At 39.7% G+C, this 23,023-nt stretch overlaps 1 protein-coding gene across 3 annotated transcripts in view; it reads left to right on the top strand.

Moving 5' to 3' along the window:
- Positions 1-23,023, top strand: part of CLYBL (citrate lyase beta like) — a 298,831-nt gene that overhangs the window by 256,180 nt on the left and 19,628 nt on the right. For all 3 annotated transcript variants that reach the window (XR_002732819.2, XM_031934942.1, XM_023218021.2), the window contains exons 3-7: positions 3,945-4,133; positions 8,332-8,433; positions 10,170-10,263; positions 11,590-11,757; positions 16,276-16,400. Coding sequence is in view for 2 of the 3 variants with exons in the window: in XM_031934942.1 (XP_031790802.1) it covers positions 3,945-4,133; positions 8,332-8,433; positions 10,170-10,263; positions 11,590-11,757; positions 16,276-16,400 (678 nt within the window). In the remaining variant the exon portion in view is untranslated. The remainder of the gene's footprint in view (positions 1-3,944; positions 4,134-8,331; positions 8,434-10,169; positions 10,264-11,589; positions 11,758-16,275; positions 16,401-23,023) is intronic.

Raw genomic sequence — 23,023 nt, 5'->3', positions numbered from 1 at the left:
AGACTGGCTCACCGAGGCTGCCCTGTAGCATTAACATATTTAGAATGCAGTCCCCCTGAAACCTCATTTTAAGCAACCTGTATTGCTCCCAGAATATAAAAGCCCCCATAAAAGCTCTTTTTGGGGTGGCCTCTTTTACCTTAATTTCCTTTTTCTCCTTTCTCCAGGAAGCACTTACCTCCCAATAATCATAGGAGATCACCCTGAGAGCCCTTCTGAGAGCTGGGGTCAGCCAGACGGCCTCTTGCTAATCCACCTAAGATGGATATTGGAGGGATGGTCAGAGCCAGCCAGGAGCCAAAGAAAGAGAGAAAAAATGAAGGAAAGTGTGAAGCGTGAAGGACGAGGTGGTAGAGATGAGAGAGAGCTGAGAGCGCTGTTAGCAAGAAGTACAGTGTGTTGCAGAGAGAGAGGGAACAGGTGAGAGAATAAAATGAACAGAATTTGTTTCTTTTCACAACTGGGTGGACTGTGACTCTCTCGAACTGAACACCCAGAGCTAAACTTAATTGTTCTTAGAAACTGCCTTCCTCGCAACCCAGCAGATGGCATGGGCGTATTTGCTAGCACAGTCACATATTTCACCCTGAAAATACCAAAAAGAAAAAAAAAAATTCAACATGCTCGTTGGTTGGGGTAAATTCATTGAAGTTGTTGAGTGTTTTGGGATATATACCAGAGGGATGCACACTTGGTTTATGTAAATTGTAACAAGCAACAGCCTGTTAATAAGGGTGTTGTATGGCAATATACCTCAAAAGCCATCCTCTCTTTTTGGAAATGTACAGAATGATGAAGTGGAAAGAGCTTGGTTTTCATTCTGAGCCAAAATTTTTTAAATACTGAGAGTATTCACTGCTCATTATTATAATATGAAAAGTACTAATCAGATTATGCCTAAAATTGGAATTAGGTACTTCATTTGCAGCCAATTTCACAAGGGCCGAATTTTGCTAAGTAAACTGGAATGTGCTGAAACCATGGCAATCTGACTTTAGATAAAAATCGCAAACAGGTTTAGAACATGAGCTTTGAACAAACAGTCCCTTCAAATCCAAGTGAAGCCAAACAGCTTCGAGATCGGATTTTGTTTGACACCAACCAACATTAACAATTTAGGAAGTTGATGTTGCCAGGGATCCCGCATCCTTGAACACACATGCAAATTAGATGATGGAGAAGATGACTCAAATAATTTAAGCTTTAAAATGCAATATGGCCTAAAAAATCGAGTGAGTTCCCTTTAGTTTTCCATTCATACTGTCCCAGTAGACTCTTTGCAAGGCTGACTCAGCTATTATTATTATTATTATTTATTTATTTATTTATTTTGTCGCCCAGGCTGGAGTGCAGTGGCCGGATCTCAGCTCACTGCAAGCTCCGCCTCCTGGGTTTATGCCATTCTCCTGCCTCAGCCTCCCGAGTAGCTGGGACTACAGGCGCCCGCCACCTCGCCCGGCTAGTTTTTTGTATTTTTTAGTAGAGACGGGGTTTCACCGTGTTAGCCAGGATGGTCTCGATCTCCTGACCTCGTGATCCGCCCGTCTCAGCCTCCCAAAGTGCTGGGATTACAGGCTTGAGCCACCGCGCCCGGCTGACTCAGCTGTTAAAAGGGAACCTGAAAGTTATATTGCCAAACTCCAGCAATCTCGTTTTTTTTTGTAGCTGCATAGGCTGCACAGAGCAGAACATGCTTTTGATTGTCCACAGCCATGGATCTAAATGTGCCTTCGAAAAAGCTGGAAGAGTTTTTTGGTTTGCTTGTTTTCATTTCTGAGATGAAGTCTTGCTCTGTGTCCTGTGCTGGAGTGCAGAAGTGCAGTGTCGGCTCACTGCAACCTCTACCTCCTGGGTTCAAGCGATTCTCCTGCCTCAGCCTCCTGAGTAGCTAGAACTACAGGTATGTGCCACCATGCCCGGCTAATTTTTGTATTTTTAGTAGAGATGGGGTTTTACCATGTTGGCCAAGCCGGTCTCGAACTCTTGACCTCAGGCGATCCATCCCCTCAGCCTCCCAAAGTGCTGGGATTACAGGTGTGAGCCACCGTGCCGGGCCAGAACTCAAGTATTTCTCCCAGCAGCTCTAGATGGCTTTAGAGCCAAGATACTGAACTAACTTCTGCCCTTCACCTTCAAGATTTTCATATTTAGGGCCGGGTGCCATGGCTCACACCTGTAATCCCAGCACTTTGGGAGGCCGAGGCGGGTAGATCACCTGAGATCAGGAATTCGAGGTCAACCTGGCCAACACAGTGAAACCTCATCTCTACTAAAGATACAAAACTTAGCTGAGTGTGGTGGTTGGTGCCTGTAGGCTCAGCCACTCGGGAGGCTGAGGCAGGAGAATCACTTGAACTCCAGAGGCAGAGATTGCAGTGAGCCGAGATCACGCCACTGCACTCCAGCCTGGGTGACAGAGTGAGACTCTATCTCAAAAGAAAAAGAAAAAAAAAGAGCGCATGGTAGAGCAAGTGGGCGAGTTTTATATCTATGGAATAAAACAAAGGTATGATGTGGAACCAAGCCATTGTTGGCTGCATCATCTCTGACTTTAGCTAGTCTGAGCTCTCTGTTGCTTTTATCTAAGCTTGGCCTAATTATTGGCAGCTGAAGCTCGGTAAATCAGGACTTCACAGAGCGGTCCTAAACTGTCTTAGGTACTCTTTCCATCTGACCTGACAACTCTAAGCTACTGTTTCCTCACATTGTTTAACTCAGACCACATTTGGAAGCCTTCCTTGCTCCTCCCCGCTCATACACCCACATCTGTCTGGTTTAAATCTACTGTCCTGGGTTGTCTTGTTGCTTGGACTTAAACTCAATATTGGCTTAAATGATTCTTTTTTGTCTCTACTTTGGTTTGTTATTTTTCTAGATCAGTATTGCTTTTCAAATGACTATGTATTGTTGAGACTTTTTTTTAAACTACATTCATCAGCAGTGAGAAGCTTTAAAGTTTTATTAGTATCATAAAAACCCTTCCCAAATGAAACCACTTTTGATAAGTGTTCATTCTGACAATGAGAATTTGTTGAGGGCTGTTGGCAAGTTGGAGGAGTTTGCTTTTGAAACTGAAATTGGCAGGAAGTAATGACCCCAAGTGCTTTCTTTCTCTTGACTCCAGCCCTCACCCTTTCCATGCACTTCTTTCTCTCCCCCAGCCCACCTTCATCACCCCCAAGCTGAAACCAATAAATAACATACTTGGTTTCATATAGTTTTTCTGGGGACAGTTCAAATACTGAAGCAGACTTTCAGCCTTTCAGCTTTTCTGAACTGTGGAGCAGAGCCTGTCAAGTCAAAGAAAAAAATGTATTTGTCAAGCCCTTCATGAAGGGATTCCTTGCCTTCCACCTGAAGAAGTGGGAGCTTTTTTTGTAGTACGCATTGTCAGATTCCTGTGAGCATCTTCTTAATTGAATGTCAAGATTCAACTCAGTTGCAATAAAATAGTGAGTAAAAAAAAGCATGATGCATGTGGAAAAAGAAAAAGCCTTATTTTTTCCCTAATGTGAAGAAGCTGACAGACGAGATGGCCACAATCTAGATGTTAGCCAATTTCTTATGTTTATTAAATGAGAAAGTGCAGGTAAAGAACATAGAACCATGCTTAGCACTTAGTTAATGCTCAGTGAAAAATTACCCATTAACTATTTTCCCCTTCCAATTGGGAAGCAATGCTAATGAGAAAGACGACACTCCCACTGTGGCACTGCAGTGCGTCTCGGCTATGTTACAGCTATGGCGAATGAAGCCTAGAAATCAACTGCTCACCTTTCAGACTGGATGACTTCTTTCAAATATTACTTGTTTGGTGGACAGGAAATGTGTAGATAAGAGTAATGGTGTTCAGACTCTGAATCCACGTAACAGTTTCATAAACGATTTGATGATGCTCCCCTCAATGATAAAAATAACAATAAACTTTTTATTGACACTTATAGAATGAAGCTCGACTGAGAATTGTAAAAACTCTTGAAGACTTTGATCTGGGCCCTACTGAAAAATGTGTGAGAGTCAACTCAGTTTCCAGCGGTCTGGCGGAAGAAGACCTAGAGACCCTTTTGCAATCCCGGGTCCTTCCTTCCAGCCTGATGCTACCAAAGGTGGAAAGTCCTGAAGAAATCCAGTGGGTGAGTAGCTAATGCTTTGCTTTAAGACTCAGGAGAGGCCGGGCGCGGTGGCTCATGCCTGTAATCCCAGCACTTTGGGAGGCCGAGGCGGGCGGATCACGAGGTCAGGAGATCGAGGCCATCCTGGCTAACACGGTGAAACCCCGTCTCTACTAAAAACACAAAAAATTAGCTGGGCGTGGTGGCGGGCGCCTGTAGTCCCAGCTACTCGGGAGGCTGAGGCATGAGAATGGTGGGAACCCAGGAGGCGGAGCTTGCAGTGAGCCGAGATTGCGCCACTGCACTCCAGCCTGGGCCACAGAGTGAGACTCCGTCTCAGAAAGACTCAAGAGAAGCTAAGGAGGAGCAGCAAGAAGAAGGGATCTGGGTGCCACAGGTTTGGAAAATGCACGCACAGAGCAGAGAGGAAAGGATTTGAGAAAAAGCAGTAAGCGCAAGAATCTGTTTCTTTCACACAAGGAAAACTCGCCTTTGCCCAAATGCACTTTTGAAATGATGCTTCGCTTCCTAATTGGATGTGTGATTTGGCCAGAACAACCTCCTCAGTAGTCCTCCTAGAGTAATCCCTGGAAACTAGGTTGCCCGAGAATCTCATCCCTTCCTCCACCCTGCCCGGCCCTAAGCCAAGGCCTCCACCTGGAAGAGCAGTGACGTAAGTGGCCCTTACTGAGATTCATCTGAAATCATCCCAGGCAGGGAGGGCACATTTGCTGCATATGAAAAAATGAACCCAAAGAACGGGAGGAAAAGGTCACTCTTTAGGGCAACTGGAGGAATGAACAGGAAGCTTTTAACTAGTGGTTTTAATTAGCACTGATATTATTTCCTGAGCAGTTCTCTAGTGCATCCTTTTTAAATTGCTGACAGGTGTGTTTGTGTTTCATGACAGACTTTTCAGCCAATAAAAACCTGAAATGTAAAGTGGTTGGCATGTCAAATTACTTAAGAAAACTTTTGAAATGGGCCTAATTACACTATGATTGTTTTAATTGACAAAGGGTGGAGGGGCTAGATTTTATTTGAGGGTCGCTATTCTTCTGCAGATCTCCACTGAATAAAATAACATTTCACTGTGTCATTCTGGGGCAGAGAATGTGTCATTCTCTGGGGCCTGTGAGGTGTGAAAACTGGAAGCATTTGTGGTCAGGGCGCGTGGTCAGTGGTGGTTTCGTGGAAGCCACATCTAGTATTACTTCTGAGGCTGTGGCTGTCACCACAGCAATACCCTGGGTTGTCATAGCACCTATGAAACTGCTCACCTGCTGAATGCACCCAGTGTGTCAGGTCTGCGCTGCCCAGCGCCACGGCCACGATGACATGTGGCTTCTGAGCATTGAAACGTGGCCAGCACAAATTGAGATGTGCTGGAAGTGCAAAATACACACTCAATTTTGAAGACTCGAGACTCACCGAGAGGACAAAAAGAGAATGTAAACTATCTCCGTAATTTTTATATTGATTACACATTGAAATAACATTTGGGATCTGTTGGGTTGAATGCAAGACGCTATTAAAATTAAATTCACCTGTTTCAGTTTACCCTCTTAATGTAGCTACAAGAAAATTTAAAATTACATATGTAGCTGCTGCTATACAGTTTCTTTTGGACAGCTCTGTGTTGGGCTGTATTCAAGGACCAGTATTTGTTGACTAAGCTGGAGTTCTTCTCTCCAGGGTTACCCTCAGAAGCTGGGAGATACTAGTTAGAGTATGTTAATATCCTGGAGGGCCCTGAGCCCATTCAGATATGTCTTAAGTTGATTGAAATGGACTCTGAAGTCACTGTTCCCTTTTGGTTTCATAGTTAATGCCTATTTATCACCGTTATTACCCTTAATTTCAGACGGGGAAGGGGGAGACCCAGCCAGCCTTCAGCTATGGCTTCTGTTCGCTGTTTTAAATCCTTGGAAGTGAGACACATACAGAAATTTAAATAGGACTTCTAGTTAACAGAAGTCCTTTTGGCTGTTTATTTTTTCCTCTCCGTTTGTATTTATGTGAAGCATAAAACCCAGAGCCTGATGCACAACTGAAAGATGGGCTTACTTGTTTTCTTTTGTGTGAGAATCTCTTGCTCGCCTTTTGTCGCTAGTGTGGGTTCTTGTTTGACTGGCACGGCTTATTGGACTATAACAAGCGTAACCCTGCCTCCTTTGTCATGGGACAATTCTCCCACAAATCCCGAACAGTGTGCATTCTTCCAACACACTATTGGGTGTGCACTGGAATTGAAAGAATTGCTGAGCCCTGCTACTTCATCTCCTCCCCAATCTCTTTGTGATTTCTCCCCCTTCTTCTCCTCCCCCTACCCCAGTCCCCTCCACCTCACTGAAATGAACACTTTACCAGGCCGGAAACATTTAATCGTCTCCTTTTGAAAAAATTAATTGAAACTTCTCCACTAGTTACCTTTTGTGTTAGTACTTAATGCAATTTTTTAAGAAAGAGCGGGAGGAGGAGGAGGAGGAGGATGGGCCAGAATATTTAATTTTTAAATGCCCCTATTGGCTTAAAAACAAAAGGCATTAGTGGTGTTCTCACTAGGAACAGGGAATATATTGTAAAGCGTTGACTTGGTTTTAAAGTCCATGATTTTTGTAGTTATAACTGTCATCACAAAGAATGGGGCAAGTCACTTCACAAGTTTTCTTTTTTTAATGAAAAAAAAATCCCTACTACATTTTTAACACCAAAACCACTAATACTGTGCTACCACTTTCTAGCATAAATGAGAAATGAATTATGTTTTATTTTCATCTACATCAAATACTATACATTTTATCCCCTTAAATTGTCGCCCTCTGCTCCTTCTTGCTATTTTGGTTGAGTTATTCCTTCCCTTGAAAAGTTACTAAGGAGGTGATGATGATGTCCTTTGAAGGGGGGGCAGTGGGAGCAACTGGGAATAATTCTGCATTACTGAAAGCTGTGATTTATTTTAGCCTAATTGTAAAGTTACTGCAAATTGCTCAAAAGCTTTTTAAAGATCCCAGTGATTAGATTTTTTAGGGGGGTGGTGCACCGGCAAGGAGGGGGCAGCTAGAAGGGGAAATAACACCTCTAATCCCGCTTCTGGTAAATAGGCTGCCAGCTTTTCAAATGAGTTTCCTTTCTATTAGTCAGAATATTATGCTAAGCCTTAAGCATTAGTTTTTTTATGTTGCCATAGCAGCCTTATTCCTGCAGGGTGGTGACCTGTGATGATTACAGTACAAAGCTTATAGGGTCTTGAAACCCCCTTTGAAGATGAAAAGTCTTTGATGGTTTATATTTATGCAAATCTCTTAGATATGATTTACCCAACTGAGACTGAATGGAGAGATGATTAAAATTCCCTTTTCCTTTGATATCTATTAATGGCTGAATATTTCTTAAATTTAAAATGGATATATATGTTTTCATCTTTATTTACAAAAATATCTTTATCATACCTGTATTTCTTTTCTATCGCCCCACATCTTATTAGATCTAGATAGGCATTATAGATTTACAATTTAGAGTGTGTTTTTCCCTCTTTTGAAGGGGGGGAGGAATCTGGGCAAGAGCTTTTGTATGTTTCCAGATGATAGATTTTGGAATTTGGGCTACCCCACTGGCAGCACAGAGCTAGCTGTGAACTGGTCTCATGGAAAAAATTGGCGAGCTTTGGTCTTCAAAGAATTAAACTTCCTTTTTAAGGTCTTCCTAGGTAAGCTAAAAAATTATGAAGAAAAACCTTCTGAACAAAGGGTAATGGTGCTATAATGAATAATATGGACTCCACGTAGAAGGCTGCTGAACAGTTACACTGATGTCAGTGCTGGGCACGAAACAAAAGCAGAATGGCAGGTAGAGGAAGACTTCATTGTTTTAAGGGCCTACCATTTGCATTTAACGAAGCGAGGGCAACAGGCCTTCAGTAAATACGTTTTCAGGGAAAGTGTTTATACTCTCTCCTTCCAGTTCTCACTCCTAGGCCTCAAGGTGCTCCTTTGGGAGAAAAAAATTGTAATCCTTGGGATTTTACTGTTTAGTTTGGTGGGAACTTCATTACCTTTTTCTTTGCTCTTCTTCTTTTTTAAAAAACTTCTTTTGTGTGGACGAGAGGGGCTTGGATATTACTTCCTCAGGTCAAAGACTTAACTACTACTTCTGTGTCTACATTTCCGTGATTGTACGTTTTTTCCCCACTAATCACCTGTGACACTTCTGATTTTAGTTTGCAGACAAATTTTCATTCCACTTAAAAGGCCGAAAACTTGAACAACCAATGAATTTAATCCCTTTTGTGGAAACTGCAATGGGTTTGCTCAATTTTAAGGTAAGAAAGCCATAATATGGTTAATAAGTTAGCATTTTATTTGTCACCTAAAGAGAACTTTTGCTTTCAATTTTAACATCTTCTTAAAATGTGTTTCTAGAAAGATTTATAAGCAAAGGAAACGTTGAACACCATTTGTTATCTGTAATAGTCCGAAAACCAAGCTACCAGCATCTTAGAAAACAATGAAATCAGTTAAGTAGAAGGAAAAGCTTCCCAGTCCAAAATATTTAAATGAAGCATTTATATATTCCTAGTAACAATTTTAATTAATCACTGTGTAATTATATGCCTTGAATTATTGCATTTATAGACTAAATGTACATGAAAATTTATTTTGTCACCCTTATGAATTAACTTTGAAATGTTCTTTTCTATCAGTTGTCTTTTCATTGGGAAATTTTCTGCCCTCTCTGTAGCAACATTATCAGTAATGGCTAGCAGAGAAGATTATTATTTGTAAGTTCATGCACACAAATAATTTGCAGTACATTTTTTCAATTTGCCACATTAGAACATCGAATATCTTCTAATATACATGCGGGAATATTAGCTGAGCCAAGTGTTTTCAACCGCTGTGTGGTTGCACTAAACTACCTGCCTTAAAAATTCAGAGCTCGCTCGTTTTTTCTCGTTTATCAGGGGGCATTTATATTATTTTCCAAAACATGCCTCTCCTTCCACCTGACCTGCAAATATCAATCTAGCACCCCCTTTCAGAGTTCCTAGACTCCCACCCCCCACCCCAGCCCCTGCAGAAGGCAGGAGCAAAGAAATAACTAAAAACAACAGAAAAAATCATACTCGAACTATACTGGAGACAGAATGTGTGAGCGGCAACTTTGAGGCCTTGGGATGTGTGGAAGGGGGTCGAGTGCAAATGTTTGCGGAGCTGCGTCAAGACTTGTCCTGTGAGCTGCTTGTTTACACAACTAACCATAAATTCTTCCAGCCAGCCCCAGAATCCTGAGAATATAATCAAAAGCATAACCCTTAGATGCAACCAGATTCATCCAGTGATTTAATTTTTAAGCACTGCTTCGCTATTTTATTCCATAATGTACTTAGAAGCACTTAGGATGTCTGAAATTAATCAACAGTGTCTCCACCGGTTCCTCGTTTCTTTCCCACCCACATATATTAGCAGGTTATATCTCTAGCTTTCAAGATTCATGGTTATGTCTATGACAAATGGTATTTGCCTTGACTTTCATATATAAATGTCGAAGTTGCTTTATGAACACATCTTGGATGACTTGTTGCATTTTTATTTTCCCCTCTGGAGTTGCAGGTTTTTGTACTGTCTTTAATCCTGAGACCATGTGCTTGATCCTAATGCAAATAATTCAATTAGTTTGATTTTAAAATTCCTTCCTTCTCCCCTGTGGTTTTATGAGAGTCTCTTAAAGCAAAAACAAATTCTGGAAAGATATAAATAACTTACAGCGCAAGCAAAATGAGTTAACTCAAAGTTTCTCCAAAAATGAAATGAACTACAATTTGGACATTATAACTGTATTAATATAATCCATTAAACAGAGCAAATATATACAATATACTTATCTTGGATAATATTAAATACCTTTTGAAAGGGGTAAATTTGGGCTGTGTTTTTAGGACTGCCTTCAGCCAAACTGTGTAAAGAGTCAGGTCGTCCTGTTACTGAAAGGCACTGTGCCTCTTCCCTCTGACGCACGTGTTTTCGTGAGACTTGGTTCTGTTCTGCTCTTTTACAGGCAGTGTGTGAAGAAACCCTAAAGATCGGGCCTCAAGTAGGTCTCTTTCTAGATGCAGTTGTTTTTGGAGGAGAAGACTTTCGAGCCAGCATAGGTGTCAAAGACCTCTCTCTCTCTTTTTCTGTGTGTGTGTATATGTGTGTATATATTTTTTCTTTGCCCCTCAAGAATGGACATTTACATAACAATGTATATTTGCCAACCGTGACAATGGTTTTTCATGACAATGGAATGGACACTACTTCCTGATAATTTAGAGGTCCCCATAGCTGCCCTGCTTCTAGAACACTACATGATTACTTCTGTTCATTTACAGAAGACACGAGCAATAGAAAGCCTGCTGCAGCCCCAGGCATGCTCAAGAATAGATGGCATCTCCTTTGCTCCTAATAAATATATTATGTGAACAGCCTCACCGTTGCTTCAGTATTTTGTTTTCACATCCATCCGTGGGCTGTCTAGATTTCTATTGCAAATTTAAGGCGATTTCACATTTGCCTTAATGAATTGTTTTCTGCAGAATATGCGGTATATAAATATTATTTTAAATGGATCTTAAATTTTTCTTACAATATGTTTCCAAACTCTTAGTATTAAATGTTCTGATTTTCACTGATTCTCACCATCCCTCGTGCGCTGCACTTGAGGGGTCTGCGTGTGTGACTGGAGACCGTGAAGCATTTAGAAAAGAGGCCGAGGCCACGGAAACCAGCCCCAGTGACCTGAAGACAGGCACTTTCCCTGAGCAGGGAGTGGCACACTCCAAATATAAACAGAGACACTTCCCTCCCCTCAGGGTGAATACACTGAGTTTATTTGAATACGAGTCTTTCCAGGAGACTTGTGTATCCAATGGTTCAGCGGGCTACAGAAGGCATATTGACGCTTTCCAGCCCTCTCAAAACAAGTGCCCTGCCGTCTCCCCAAGTTCTGCATCCAGACAGACCCTGAAGCTGAAGCATTTGGCTCAGAACTTCAGTTTGGACAGGGCATAGCAACCACAGCACACACAGTTCTGTGCTTGCTGTGAAACACGAACCATTGCCCTGCATAGCTGCTGGGCCACCTTTTGTGGTGCTGTCTTTGGACTGGCACTTTTCAAGCAATGATAAGAAGGAAAAAAATACATCAGGAGTCCCTTGTGACCCTGACCCAGCCTCCCAGAATGGAGAAGGGGCCTTCTCTTAATGCAGGTAGAAGTAGTTCTATTGAAAGATGCCTTGTCAGTTAAACAGACACATATGAGATTTAACTTGGCCTCCACATATCCCTGTCTTCATTTATATTTGAACAATTATTTTGCAGAGGAGCAATTCCCAGGGAGGTATAGATATCTGTACAAACTGAGGTTTTATAATAAATATCTGGGTGCGGTTTCCAAAGTTAAAGCCTCCTTTTTCTGTTAACATCCCATTTTCAGGTGCAACAAGTAGTAAAGAAACCCTGGATATTCTCTACGCCCGGCAAAAGATTGTTGTCATAGCAAAAGCCTTTGGTCTCCAAGCCATAGATCTGGTGTACATTGACTTTCGAGATGGAGCTGGGCTTCTTAGACAGTCACGAGAAGGAGCTGCGATGGGCTTCACTGGTATGATTCCTGTCTTAGAAAGCAGTGTCTAAATTAGCAAGCATTCCAGAAAAATAGAAACTTGACCCGAAAACACTTCTAATCTCATCAGATATCTTATTCCGCTATTTGAAATATGAACAAGCCACACAGGGGAAGAACTTGCCACACACACTGTCATGGTTTTCTTGGGCCCTGCAAGTCAACAAATCACTCATTTTATTTCCTCTTGATATTAGTTGCTTTTTTTTTTCCTCTATCCTCTTAATCATTTTGTTGTGGTCTTGGCTGACCTGTAGGGAGGGATGAGGCTGTTAAAAGAGTGTTTTTGAGTGAACCGCCATAAGAATTTTGGTTGATGGATAGAAGAAAAATCTCCTAGAATATCCAAAATTTAATTCATTTCTGAAAAAATGTTGGTGATATTATCTTTGGTTTTTGTTTTGTTTTGTTTTTTACTCATAACTAGTTGTTTGCTCTTCTGCCACTCCAAGCCCGTCCTCTCTCTCCCATCTCCCAGTGAGTGTCCGTATACCTGGCGACACCTACGGGCATAGGCTGGCACTAGGCTCAGCCGGCCCCTTGCAGTCCGGTCTGGGGCACAGGCGGCTACTGTTGATTGGTGTGCCTGGTCACTCAGGTCCCCATGAGCCAGGGGAGCAACTGAAAATTGTGTTTTTACAACAGAGATCTGTTTTTCGAAAAACCACAATAGGAGTCTACCCACAAACATCCACATGAAGTTGCACACACACAAACTGATGACCATGGGAAAAACACAGTGCGCTCCTTCACTCTTACTGTTCTGTTGAAAGTTCTAAGAATATGAATATCAGAAAGGCACCCGAATAATAAGGAAAAGAGACGAGCATCCCGATATTCCCGTTATAACTGGTTTTGAATTGTATCTAGGTAGCGGTTACTGAAAGAAACGTTTCATAAAGCAGGCTTAAATGTAAAAAATACCTTAATGGATGATGATTTAGTCCAAAATAAAACTGAATGACCTAAGAAGCTATTTTAGTGTTATATTCGAATTAAATAAAGCTCTGAGTTTGTTCTTGTGTTTTTCACACAAAGAGCTAAAATAAATATCCCCCCAAATGTTTAAATAAGTGTGATCCCATATAGGGAAATATTCTTCAATTATCTGAACTATTAATAAACGAATTCTCCCTGCATTTCATAGTGACTGAGGAAGAAAGGAGTCCTCTGCCACATCCATGTGATTGTGCTTGTTTCTGCCTCTTTCCAACGACTGGTTAGGATGTGACCCAAATGAAAAAGTTGGAGAAAAACTCCATGAAATTTATCTAATAGACCCTGATGTTGTTGGCCTGCAATGTATGGCACTGGCTGCCAGGCAGCCAGATGTTGCTCCAAAATGGGAACTAATTTAATAGAAAAGAGAAAGCACTGCATTGACACTGACCCCTCCACGATCACTCAGCAGAATCTGAGTTTCCTCTGCCTCCTCTGGGGTAAATGTCTGCCCCAGAACTTCTCCGGGAGCTGGAGAGTGTCTCCAAGATACAGGACTGAATTAACTTGGCCCCTAATTCAATCGCAGAAGACAGGCTATTTCAAATCAGGTTTAAATTTCTAGACTGTGCCCAACTCAGCACGAGGAGCTTATGGACCTGGCACTATTGTTTCTCCACGACGGGGAGTATTAAATCACTAAAAAAAAGGGGGGGAAGTGAGGATAATGGGAAGGCACAGAGGGCACAGTGCCCATTATATATTCAAGGGAACCAGGCCATAACTAGGGAGCCACACTTCGTAGGCAGTTTGCAATTTTTAGAGAGAAAGTCTTTGTTGTCCCAATTATATTTCTGCATACCAATAAGAGGTAATCAATCTGATAATAAGATAGGATATTATTTGTAGTCGTTTTTAAATATAAATGTTTTTTAATGAGTATTTTAGACCACTCAGGATCTGTTTGTCCTAGTTGTTTGGCATTTGATTGACATACCTTGGGCTTTGCACAAGGAGAAGGAAAAGAAGGAAAGAAAAAAAGGAAAGGAAAAGCGGGAAGGAGAGAGGGAGGGATGGAGGAAGGAGGACATGTCTTATCTGAAGCAGGTGGTTGAAAGGTTTAAAATCCAATGAAAGTATTGTGTTATCCATAACACTGGTAAGGAAGACTAAGTCTGTGCTATAAGGATTTCCTGTACTTTAAAAAATGATATATATTTTTAATGAGTTGTAGTTTTTAAAAGTCAGCTGTAGTTTCTTTTCTGCGGTCATTTCCCAGAGTCACAGTCCATGTCGACTGATTTTAAATCAACGCATTGGCTGTATAAATGGCCATTAACTTTAGGAATTTTTTTATAAAAAAGAAACCAAAACTAAATCTTAGAATAAAGCTTTAACAGCTGACTTCGTCATTACAGTTACTCCAGTGCTACATGCTGAGAAGAAAGATTATAAATATGAAGCACTATAGGTTTTCTTCTTCTTTGCAGTCTATTGTAGAAGACAAAAATGACACCATCATACAGTTACCTAAAAGACTTGACAGGTATTGATTTAAAGCATGATATATCAAGCGGTACTGTAAAAAGGATTTCATGGTCATAAATTTTAATGTCTTCCAATTTTGCACCCTCTCAGTAACTTGTCAATAACAACTCTTCTGTATAAAATATTTGCCTGGTTCCCACATGGCATTAAAGTCTGCTATACAGTTGTTGGAATATCTAAGATGTGACGAAAGAGAACTTCATATATGAGTGCCCACACATTTCTAAAACCTAACATGGATCTTAATTAGCCTCATTGCCAAAACATAGGCACCAGAGGATGGAGAGCTAGCAGTGATTTCACAGTACTTTAAGTAGTTTGTGTTTTGCTCCTCAAATTATAGTGCGTGTACCAAGAAGTTCCCATGAAATCTGGCTTTTTACACATTGGTGTAAATTAGGTACATAAATTATGAAATTCAGGGCTAACAATTAGTAGGAAATGACTACCAGAACTGACATCCTTTATTAACAATACCCTAACAACTATTAGATTACTTAAATATAATCTCAGAGAAACCTACTACTGAAAAAAGCCCTCTCGTCATCCCTCATGTTATTCGTTCCCAGAAATTATTCCTCAGGTAATTTAAAGAATCTTTATTTATAAAAGTGTTTAACATTTTATTAGTACGCTGACAGAAAATAATGGAATAGCAATGTAAGGATGTTTTAATTATGCCAGTGGAAAGAAAAGATATTATTATATTTATCCACTTAAACTCTTTTACATGAAACACTAAAAATATGTTTTTACAAGCATCATTCCTTTTTTCATTCTAACAGAATAATGACAAGTAATACGAACTGACAGCAAGGATATAAAACATCAAGGATATAATTTGTACTGTCTGAATGTTAAAATAACTATTTCAAAAGCAAAGCAAATTGATGTACCGACAAATATATTTAGCAGAGTAAATGTTCATTAAGTGTACATTATTTTTAAAGAGCCAATTATGTTCATAACTTTATCACGTAGCACAATATAATCTCATCATGATTATAACATTAAATGATGTTGCATTTTATTAATGATCTGATTGGATTCCACACTTCCCTGATTGTTAAATTGTTTTTTTAGCGACTGCATTATTTCACAAAATCCTATGGCTCTTATCTTTGTATGGTGTTTTCATTTAAAATCTTTCAACTATAAAAAGAATCATAAATCTTTTTGGAAGGTATTTCTACAGAGATAAGATTTCTTCTGGGATATGTAGGGAGCTATAAAGAGGGAAATACCCATTCTTGATTCTATAAGCCAAAAGGGAAAATCTGGGTATATTTTTGGACAGAGAAACTTTAAGTATCTATTTTTAAATTTTTAAATGGAGTAATCCAGAGGCTGCAGTGTTCAACTCTGCCTTCTATTTTACCATACTGAATAAAATATTTTCATTCAAATCCAATTTTCTATTGGGGGTTAGACATGACACATAAACTATGTTCGTCTAAAAGAAAAAAAATTAAATATACTATTGTAAGACTGTATTTGATAATAATATAGTTGTAATGCCTGCATCTGTAAGCTTTATGAAAACCAGCAGACCATTTCTAAGAGAAATCATGGAAAGAGGTATAATTCTACAAAAAAAGCAAAAGACACCTTATAAAATTTGAGAGAATTCTCATTTAATTTTTTCTACTTCAACTAAAAATAATCCCTCCAATTTGCAGACATTATCCTTTAAAGTCCCAGCCAAAGCAGTTATTCAACAAGCTGCCTAGTCAGCCCACCTGTAACTAAAAATAAGAGATTATCTGCCCTAAAGTGGCATTTCTATAGGATCGGAAACACAATTACTTCCATTGTTGTAGTTTTGCTTCTGTGGTATTCTGGAAAAGCCTGTCTGATTGCAGGTTTTGTTTTGTTTTCTCAATAAAAAGTTTTAAATTAGTTATTTAACATGCAGTCTATGAGGCCTTCAGGAACCTCACGCGATAGAAACATTTTGTTTGAACATCTGTTCGTTGTTTCGTGGTTCCGACGTTATTAATCTTCTTGTAGGTAAGCAGGTGATTCACCCTAACCAAATTGCCGTGGTCCAGGAGCAGTTTTCTCCTTCCCCTGAAAAAATTAAGTGGGCTGAAGAACTGATTGCTGCCTTTAAAGAACATCAACAATTAGGAAAGGTAAATGTTTTGTTAATGCCTTGGCTGAAAGTAGTGTTGAAAATATTGTCGCGAAGAATGAAACAAATATGTTGTGTGAATGGTTTAAGAAAACTCATTGTATCTGGGGAGGGGGGAAAGGGAGGGAACAACATTCACCAGTGAGAAAATTGCTTGAGGTAGATTTGCCCTGCCCATGTTCCTAAATATTTCACTAACTGGCTCTCAAGTCTCTCATTTTATTCTTTTCATAAAATATATTGGCAGCCTTAGAGAAAATAGAAGTCTGTTTAGTTTTTCTCTACAGACTTCTGTGCAACATTCATATGAAAATAATCTTAGATCAAAGTGAGAACAAGTTGTAATGAAATAAACACAGTTTGACTAAATGGTTCTTGTGGAGGAAAGAAATAAATTTCAAGTTATTTTAATTAAGGGGGAAAAAAGTACAGAAATCTCCTCCGGTTTAGTCATTTGAGAGTGGGAGGTTGTATATGTGTTTGTACCAATTTCTGGACCTGAGATTTGGATGGAATGGAAAGCAAATTAACACTGGAGTACGGTTGTTCCTAATTTAGTGCATCATTGAGCCTCGCGTTTCCTGCTCTGTGGGTTTCTGCTATGTAAATATTGCAGTGGTAATGCACAATCTGTCTCCACTTTGTGCCAGTAACACTTAAATTAGGTGTCGCCTGAAGGAAGATTTTATGCTAGTTGCAGCATTGTCAGTTAATTATCTTAAAGGTTATTTGCAATAATACCGTTTGCCTCTTTTTAAGAGGATAGGAGGGAAAGTTACGTTTATAAATCTATCCTAGAGGTAATCTCTAAACTCAGCCTTGTGACTTCCAGAAGGAGTAAAGTTTTGATACCTACAGTGCAAAATTACTTAGGAGAAAGAATATTGAAAATGTATTACAGTTCTGAATATTAAACATTCCCCCCTGCAAAAAAATAAAGAAAAAAGAAAAACTGGTTTCCAGTGGTGAACCTGAACCTGTGACATCCATGTGAGACATGTCCCTTGCACTTTTCACTGGCGGCAAGGACACTTGAAAATCCCAGGACTTGCCAAAGTGGGTAACAATATTAAATGGGTCATTCCCTAAGGAAGTCCATGTTCAACCCAGGCACACATGGACACACACACACACCAGCAGACTCATCTTTGCACAAACTCACACTTAATATCCAAAAGCAGAATGTGTTACATTGGAAATATCCAATTTGGACTTATACCAATTTCATGATAAATAGCATCCTTCCATTTCCCATCAACAGTGGCCATCAGAAAAGTAATGCACTTCATAGAAACAGTATTTTAAGTTGACCTTGTGTTTAATGTCCATTTTTGTGTCTTAACCCCAAATCAAGATTCCCATGAATAAATCTAGATATTACCTAGAATGAAGAGCCATGGACTCCCATGCACACGTGCAAATAATTCCATCCACCCCCTTCTCTCACATACCTGCCCACGCACACTCACACTGAATGCTCTGTACCTCTGCTATGAGCCTTGTGCCAGCTGAGGACATAAACACTTCCTGGTGAAATAGGAAACTGGGGCAGCATGTAAACCATTGAAAGGAGAGAGCAGAGTTCCAGTCTGGACCAGCACTGTGTCTATGACCCATCCCAGCTGGGTTTCACACTGGGTAGCATCAAAGGAGGCCAGTTGGCATTGTAAGCAGACAGGGGTGTGGGAGAGGTTACCCTGAATTTCAGTAGCCAACAAACAGAAGTCAAACCAGAAACACGTGTTTTTCTTAGCATTTACGTTTTTGAATGAGGAAAATGACCCTTTTCCATTGTATCTTGAAAAGTGTTGTCCCTTGGGAAAATGCTCCCAAAGTTGCCATACCTTTTGATGATGGCAACTTAAATGTTCAATTCTGGACTTTTTTTTAATAAGAAATGCCCTCTTGTTGGGGCATAAGCTCTCACAACAGTGTGGCAGGATGGCTTTTCTTAACACAGAACCATAGAAATTAGAGCAGAGGGGAGACTAACTATTAGGTAATTTCTTCCCTGCCCCATTTGTGGAGGTTTGTTTCCTACAGCAAATTCTCCTGGTGTTTTGTCCAGCAAGGTTGAAATGATTCAAGTAATGGGGCTTCCAGTAGGGACATATGGTTATTTTATCCAGTTAGCATGTTTCTTTCACTTTGCCTATAAACTGGCCGGTCATAGAAATTGGATCTGCAGGTAGGTGACTCTGGATCTTGAGGGGATCTTGGGGTTTAAATAATGTGGGTTCTGTTTGTAAAGATTTGGTGTAAATGGGTTGCACAATTGTATAAAGTGTTGCTTCCAACAAACATCTAGTCTGTTTTATGTCAAATGTGAATCACTGATGAACACATGAACCCTCAGATATTTTGTCCAAAGCGCAGATGACTCTCTCAAAGATAGGAAACTGGTGGTTTGTGTCCCAGTGTGACAGTCATAAATTTCCAAAAGACCTTTTTCCTCCCTCTGATGAAAATTTCATTCAAGTAATGCTTTTATGTAGAAATGACCCAAGAAGGAAAAATTATGTATCTTTGCTTTTCTCTACTTCTTCCTGCTCTCATCTTAAATTATATCCTGCCCAAACACCAAAGGTATAGCTGAAGTTCACAGTTAGTGCTGAGCCATTTGTGTTCTCTATAGTAATAATCATTACTATTATTCAAACATAAAAGCTCTACCTTTTCTTCCTGTCCTCTCCAAATGGCAAAATTCATGGAACTGCTTAGACCATGAGCAGATAAATTATTGGGGATCAGACTTTGGTATCACAGAATTTGGGGGATGTTTATTTTAATTAAAAGTCCTAAGGAAATAGTTTGATATCCTTAGTATAATGTAGGTTGACAATCACTTCACATTAAAACAAATAACAATCAGCTCATATCATCTGTCCCTGTTTGGCAGGCAGTGATTCTTGTGGCTGCTTTGTTTCAGGAAACAGAAAGGTATTTTCAGGCTAAAAAATTTTGCCTGGCACAGTAGTCCAGTGACAGTAATCAGAGTTAGGGCTAGAGACTGACACTGGGGATTCTAGGTTTTCTTATCTTATTAACATCTGCTGGAAAAAGTTTAGACATTCCAAGTAATCTCTGCTCCTGTGTTCATTCCCAGAAACTAAAATGTCTTTCATTTAGCCAGCATCAGCTGTAAGGTCTCCATCCACAATACCAGTCAAACTGACTTTCTTCCATCCTTCCCGAAAAATGTATTTTGAGATACAACCTGCATACCATTAACTGTTTTAGTTTCAAATTATTTGGTAAAATGCTTTAGCCACGATAAATCATTTCCACATGATTTGTTTTAAATTTATGAAGGATTTTCTTAAAAGTTAATTTCATTTTTATGTCTTTTTTATAATAATGGTGATTCCATTAATATTGGAAAATTATTCATTCAAAATGAATTTAATATGCTTATTAAGTAATATGATTTCAATAATTCTTTTTTATCAATAAAGAATTTTGTATAGTATAAAAATTGGATACTTGAAAACATCTGAAGCAAATAATCATCTAATGTTAATTGATATCAATAGAAATAATTTTATATAAACAAATACATATAGCATACATGTTTATACAACATATAAACATTCAAGTATATATGATAATATATATTTCCTCAAATCTATATTATGAACTTAGTGCTAACGTTTTTAATCTTTCCATATTCATCACTTCTTAGGTAAAAATGACAGCTAAAGGAGTCAGTTGCTTTTTTAAAACAGTCACTAATCACAGGAAATCTTAATATAGGAATTTACCATTTCTTTCCAAATGGAGACTCTAACAGCAAAATGTGAAGGAATAGCACAATGTGTTATGTGTGTCAAATTTTTAAAGATACTTTGCTAGAATATTCATATTTTGAAGTATCTGGCTACAAATACGGCTTTGCTTCATTTTCAGTTTTCCGAACATTCTCTTTGATTCATATAATGGATGTACATGCTTTGTTTGGTTTTGGAAGGATTTTGTTTAGCTTTTTCAATATTTCTCCTTTGTTATAGCCTCACAAGTTGGCTAAAGCCTGAGGAAGGGGAAGTGTTCATCTTTATATTCTAGGTTCAATTAACAATCACAAATGTCAAAAACAAGATCACTCCCTGACCTAACCACTGTAAATATCACAGATAACCAACATTCTCATTTCACTCCGGAGAGAAAAACAGTGCAAGCTGATAAGTTCACATTAATAAGCACATCTTCTACTGGAATATAAACTGGAAACGTATCTCTTAATAAAGAAAGAAAAAGGAAAGTAAGAGTTTTCTTCCTTATGTAAGTCTCTTCATCTAGAAACTTTACAAACAGTAATACATCCCTCCTCCCAAAATATTAAAAGCAGATCATTTTCATAGGTGTCTGATTGCCGCTCGCACACCTTTCATTTCTGTTTCCAAATGCAGGGTTTTACAAAAGAAATACTGCTTGGTCCAGATGGCCTTCTAGAAGGCTCCCTGAGAGAACTCAGGAGAAGTTTCTCTAGCCAAAAATATTGTTTCCGCTTATTCAAGTGCCAGAAATCCCACTGCCACTCTTTCACGCAGATCGAATAAACCATCTAAAGATGTGGTTGCTGTCTTTGTCAACTGAAAGGGTTGATTCCCCTATTAGACGACAGTGTATCCTCTCACACCCATCCAGCCCACCACCCACAGCATTCCCTCTGGATTTATGAGCAGGAACACCAAAATCAGAGCCGAGAGGTTTATAGTGAAAATGAAAGATAAAGGGACATAACTCTATTTTTGAGATTCTTAGTAGTTGCACTTTTCCCTTTATTTCCCTGTTCATTTAACGTTTTCAGAAAGATCGGCCATAATTTTGACTTTTAAAAGTCCAGTTCTTAGGAAAGCTGAGTCTGCCAATGATGACTTTAAGATTGGATGGATGAACACAAAATTGTGAAATTTTAAACATTTAAAACAAAGTAATGAAATGCTACAAAGTATTGAAATCATATCATATTTCCCTTTATTTTATTTTTTTTAATGGCAAATGGCTGATTTGGTATTTATTAGAGGATAAGAGTGTTTTTAATAAGCCGGGTGCAGTGGCTCATGCCTGTAATCCCAGCATTTTGGGAGGCCAAGGCAGGCAGATCACAAGGTCAGGAGTTTGAGACCAGCCTGGCCAGCATAGTGAAAACCTGTCTCTACCAAAAATACAAAAAATTAGCTGGGCATGGTGGCGGGTGCCTGTAATCCCAGCTGCTTGGGAGGCTGAGGCAGGAGAATCGCTTGAACCCGGGAAGCAAAGGTTGCAGTGAGCAAAGATCGCACCACTGCAATCCAGCCTGGGTGACAAAACAAGACTCTGTCTCAAAAAAAAAAAAAAGTGTTTTTAATGCAGGTTAAATTGGATAATGTTTTAAATTGGCTGCTTTGTCCTTAATTTATAACACATTCTTAAGGATATTTTAATCAAAATATTCTTTATCCAGGTTTATATTTTTCAGGGTTTTATTTGCTCCGTTTTGATTTTAAAGATGTCATTATTTTAGCTGGATGAATCTCAGAAATCTTTTAGTCAGATGCCTTCAGTTTATGACTTAATGCACTGAAACCCAGCAAGGCTTCAGAAGCTGCCCAGTGTCACTCACGGCCAAGGTGGAGAGAGGGCTGCGAGCAGAATTCAGAGCTTAGTTTGTAAGTAAAGATATGAAATATCATAAATGTGGCTTCAGTTGAATTACAGTGAATACCCACACTCATGACCAAAACGAGATAGAGCCTTAAATGCACTCAGTCACAATCAAAGTCTGGATTTGGGTAGTTCCAACGTACGTCTTTTCTTGAGGATAAGCAGAAACCAATGAGGAAAGAGAGAAACCAGGGTCCCCAAGTGCCTTTCCCCACACGCCTCCCTGCTCAGTGCTGCCCTGCCCTCGTCCCCCGGCCCTGCCCCAGGAAGGCTTCTAGACTCTGTACACTGAAAACCCCACTTCACATTATTAGTTATCAGTCATTCAGTCTCCCAACATAGACTGGAAACTCCCAGAGCAAGCCTGGGGAGCCTTTGACAGAGAGGCCATATCTACTCCAGAGCCCAGTGTCATCTCAAGGACATCAAAGGACAAGTCCTCAGAGTCACACTCTCAGTTACACCTGTGCTCACACACACCCCATGGCGTTCAGTGCCTATGACAGCAAGATCCAAGTGATGGCCAGGGGAGGATCATTTTGTTTCTTGGACACCTTTCCCTCTCTTTCCTCTTCCTGTATTTCTCCCTTTAAGGATGGATGGGTCTGTGTGTGTATCTTTCTGTTCCACGCTCATTTTCCTTGCCCTGAATTCTCTGTTTCCCCTTTTTGTTTACATCTTTTTCTTTCTCACCACATCATCTCCACACCCCACACCATCCCTCGCCTTCTCTCCTGTAGCTAATTACAATAGAGACTTTCAGAGCATTGTTTAATTTTTTTGTTGTTGTATTATTTTGTAATTCTTTTTTTTTTTTTTTTTTTTGTGACAATGTCTCGCTCTGTCACCCAAGCTGGAGTGCAATGGCGCGATCTCAGCTCACTGCAACCTCCGCCTCTGGGTTCAAGTGATTCTCCTGCCTCAGCCTCCTGAGTAGCTGGGATTACAGGCGCACAACAAGCCTGGCTAATTTTTGTACTT

The sequence above is a fragment of the Piliocolobus tephrosceles genome, chromosome X, assembly GCF_002776525.5.
Source record: "Piliocolobus tephrosceles isolate RC106 chromosome X, ASM277652v3, whole genome shotgun sequence".
NCBI lineage: Eukaryota > Metazoa > Chordata > Mammalia > Primates > Cercopithecidae > Piliocolobus > Piliocolobus tephrosceles.
Note: the sequence above shows the minus strand (reverse complement) of the source record. Positions and strands in the feature narration are given on the sequence as shown.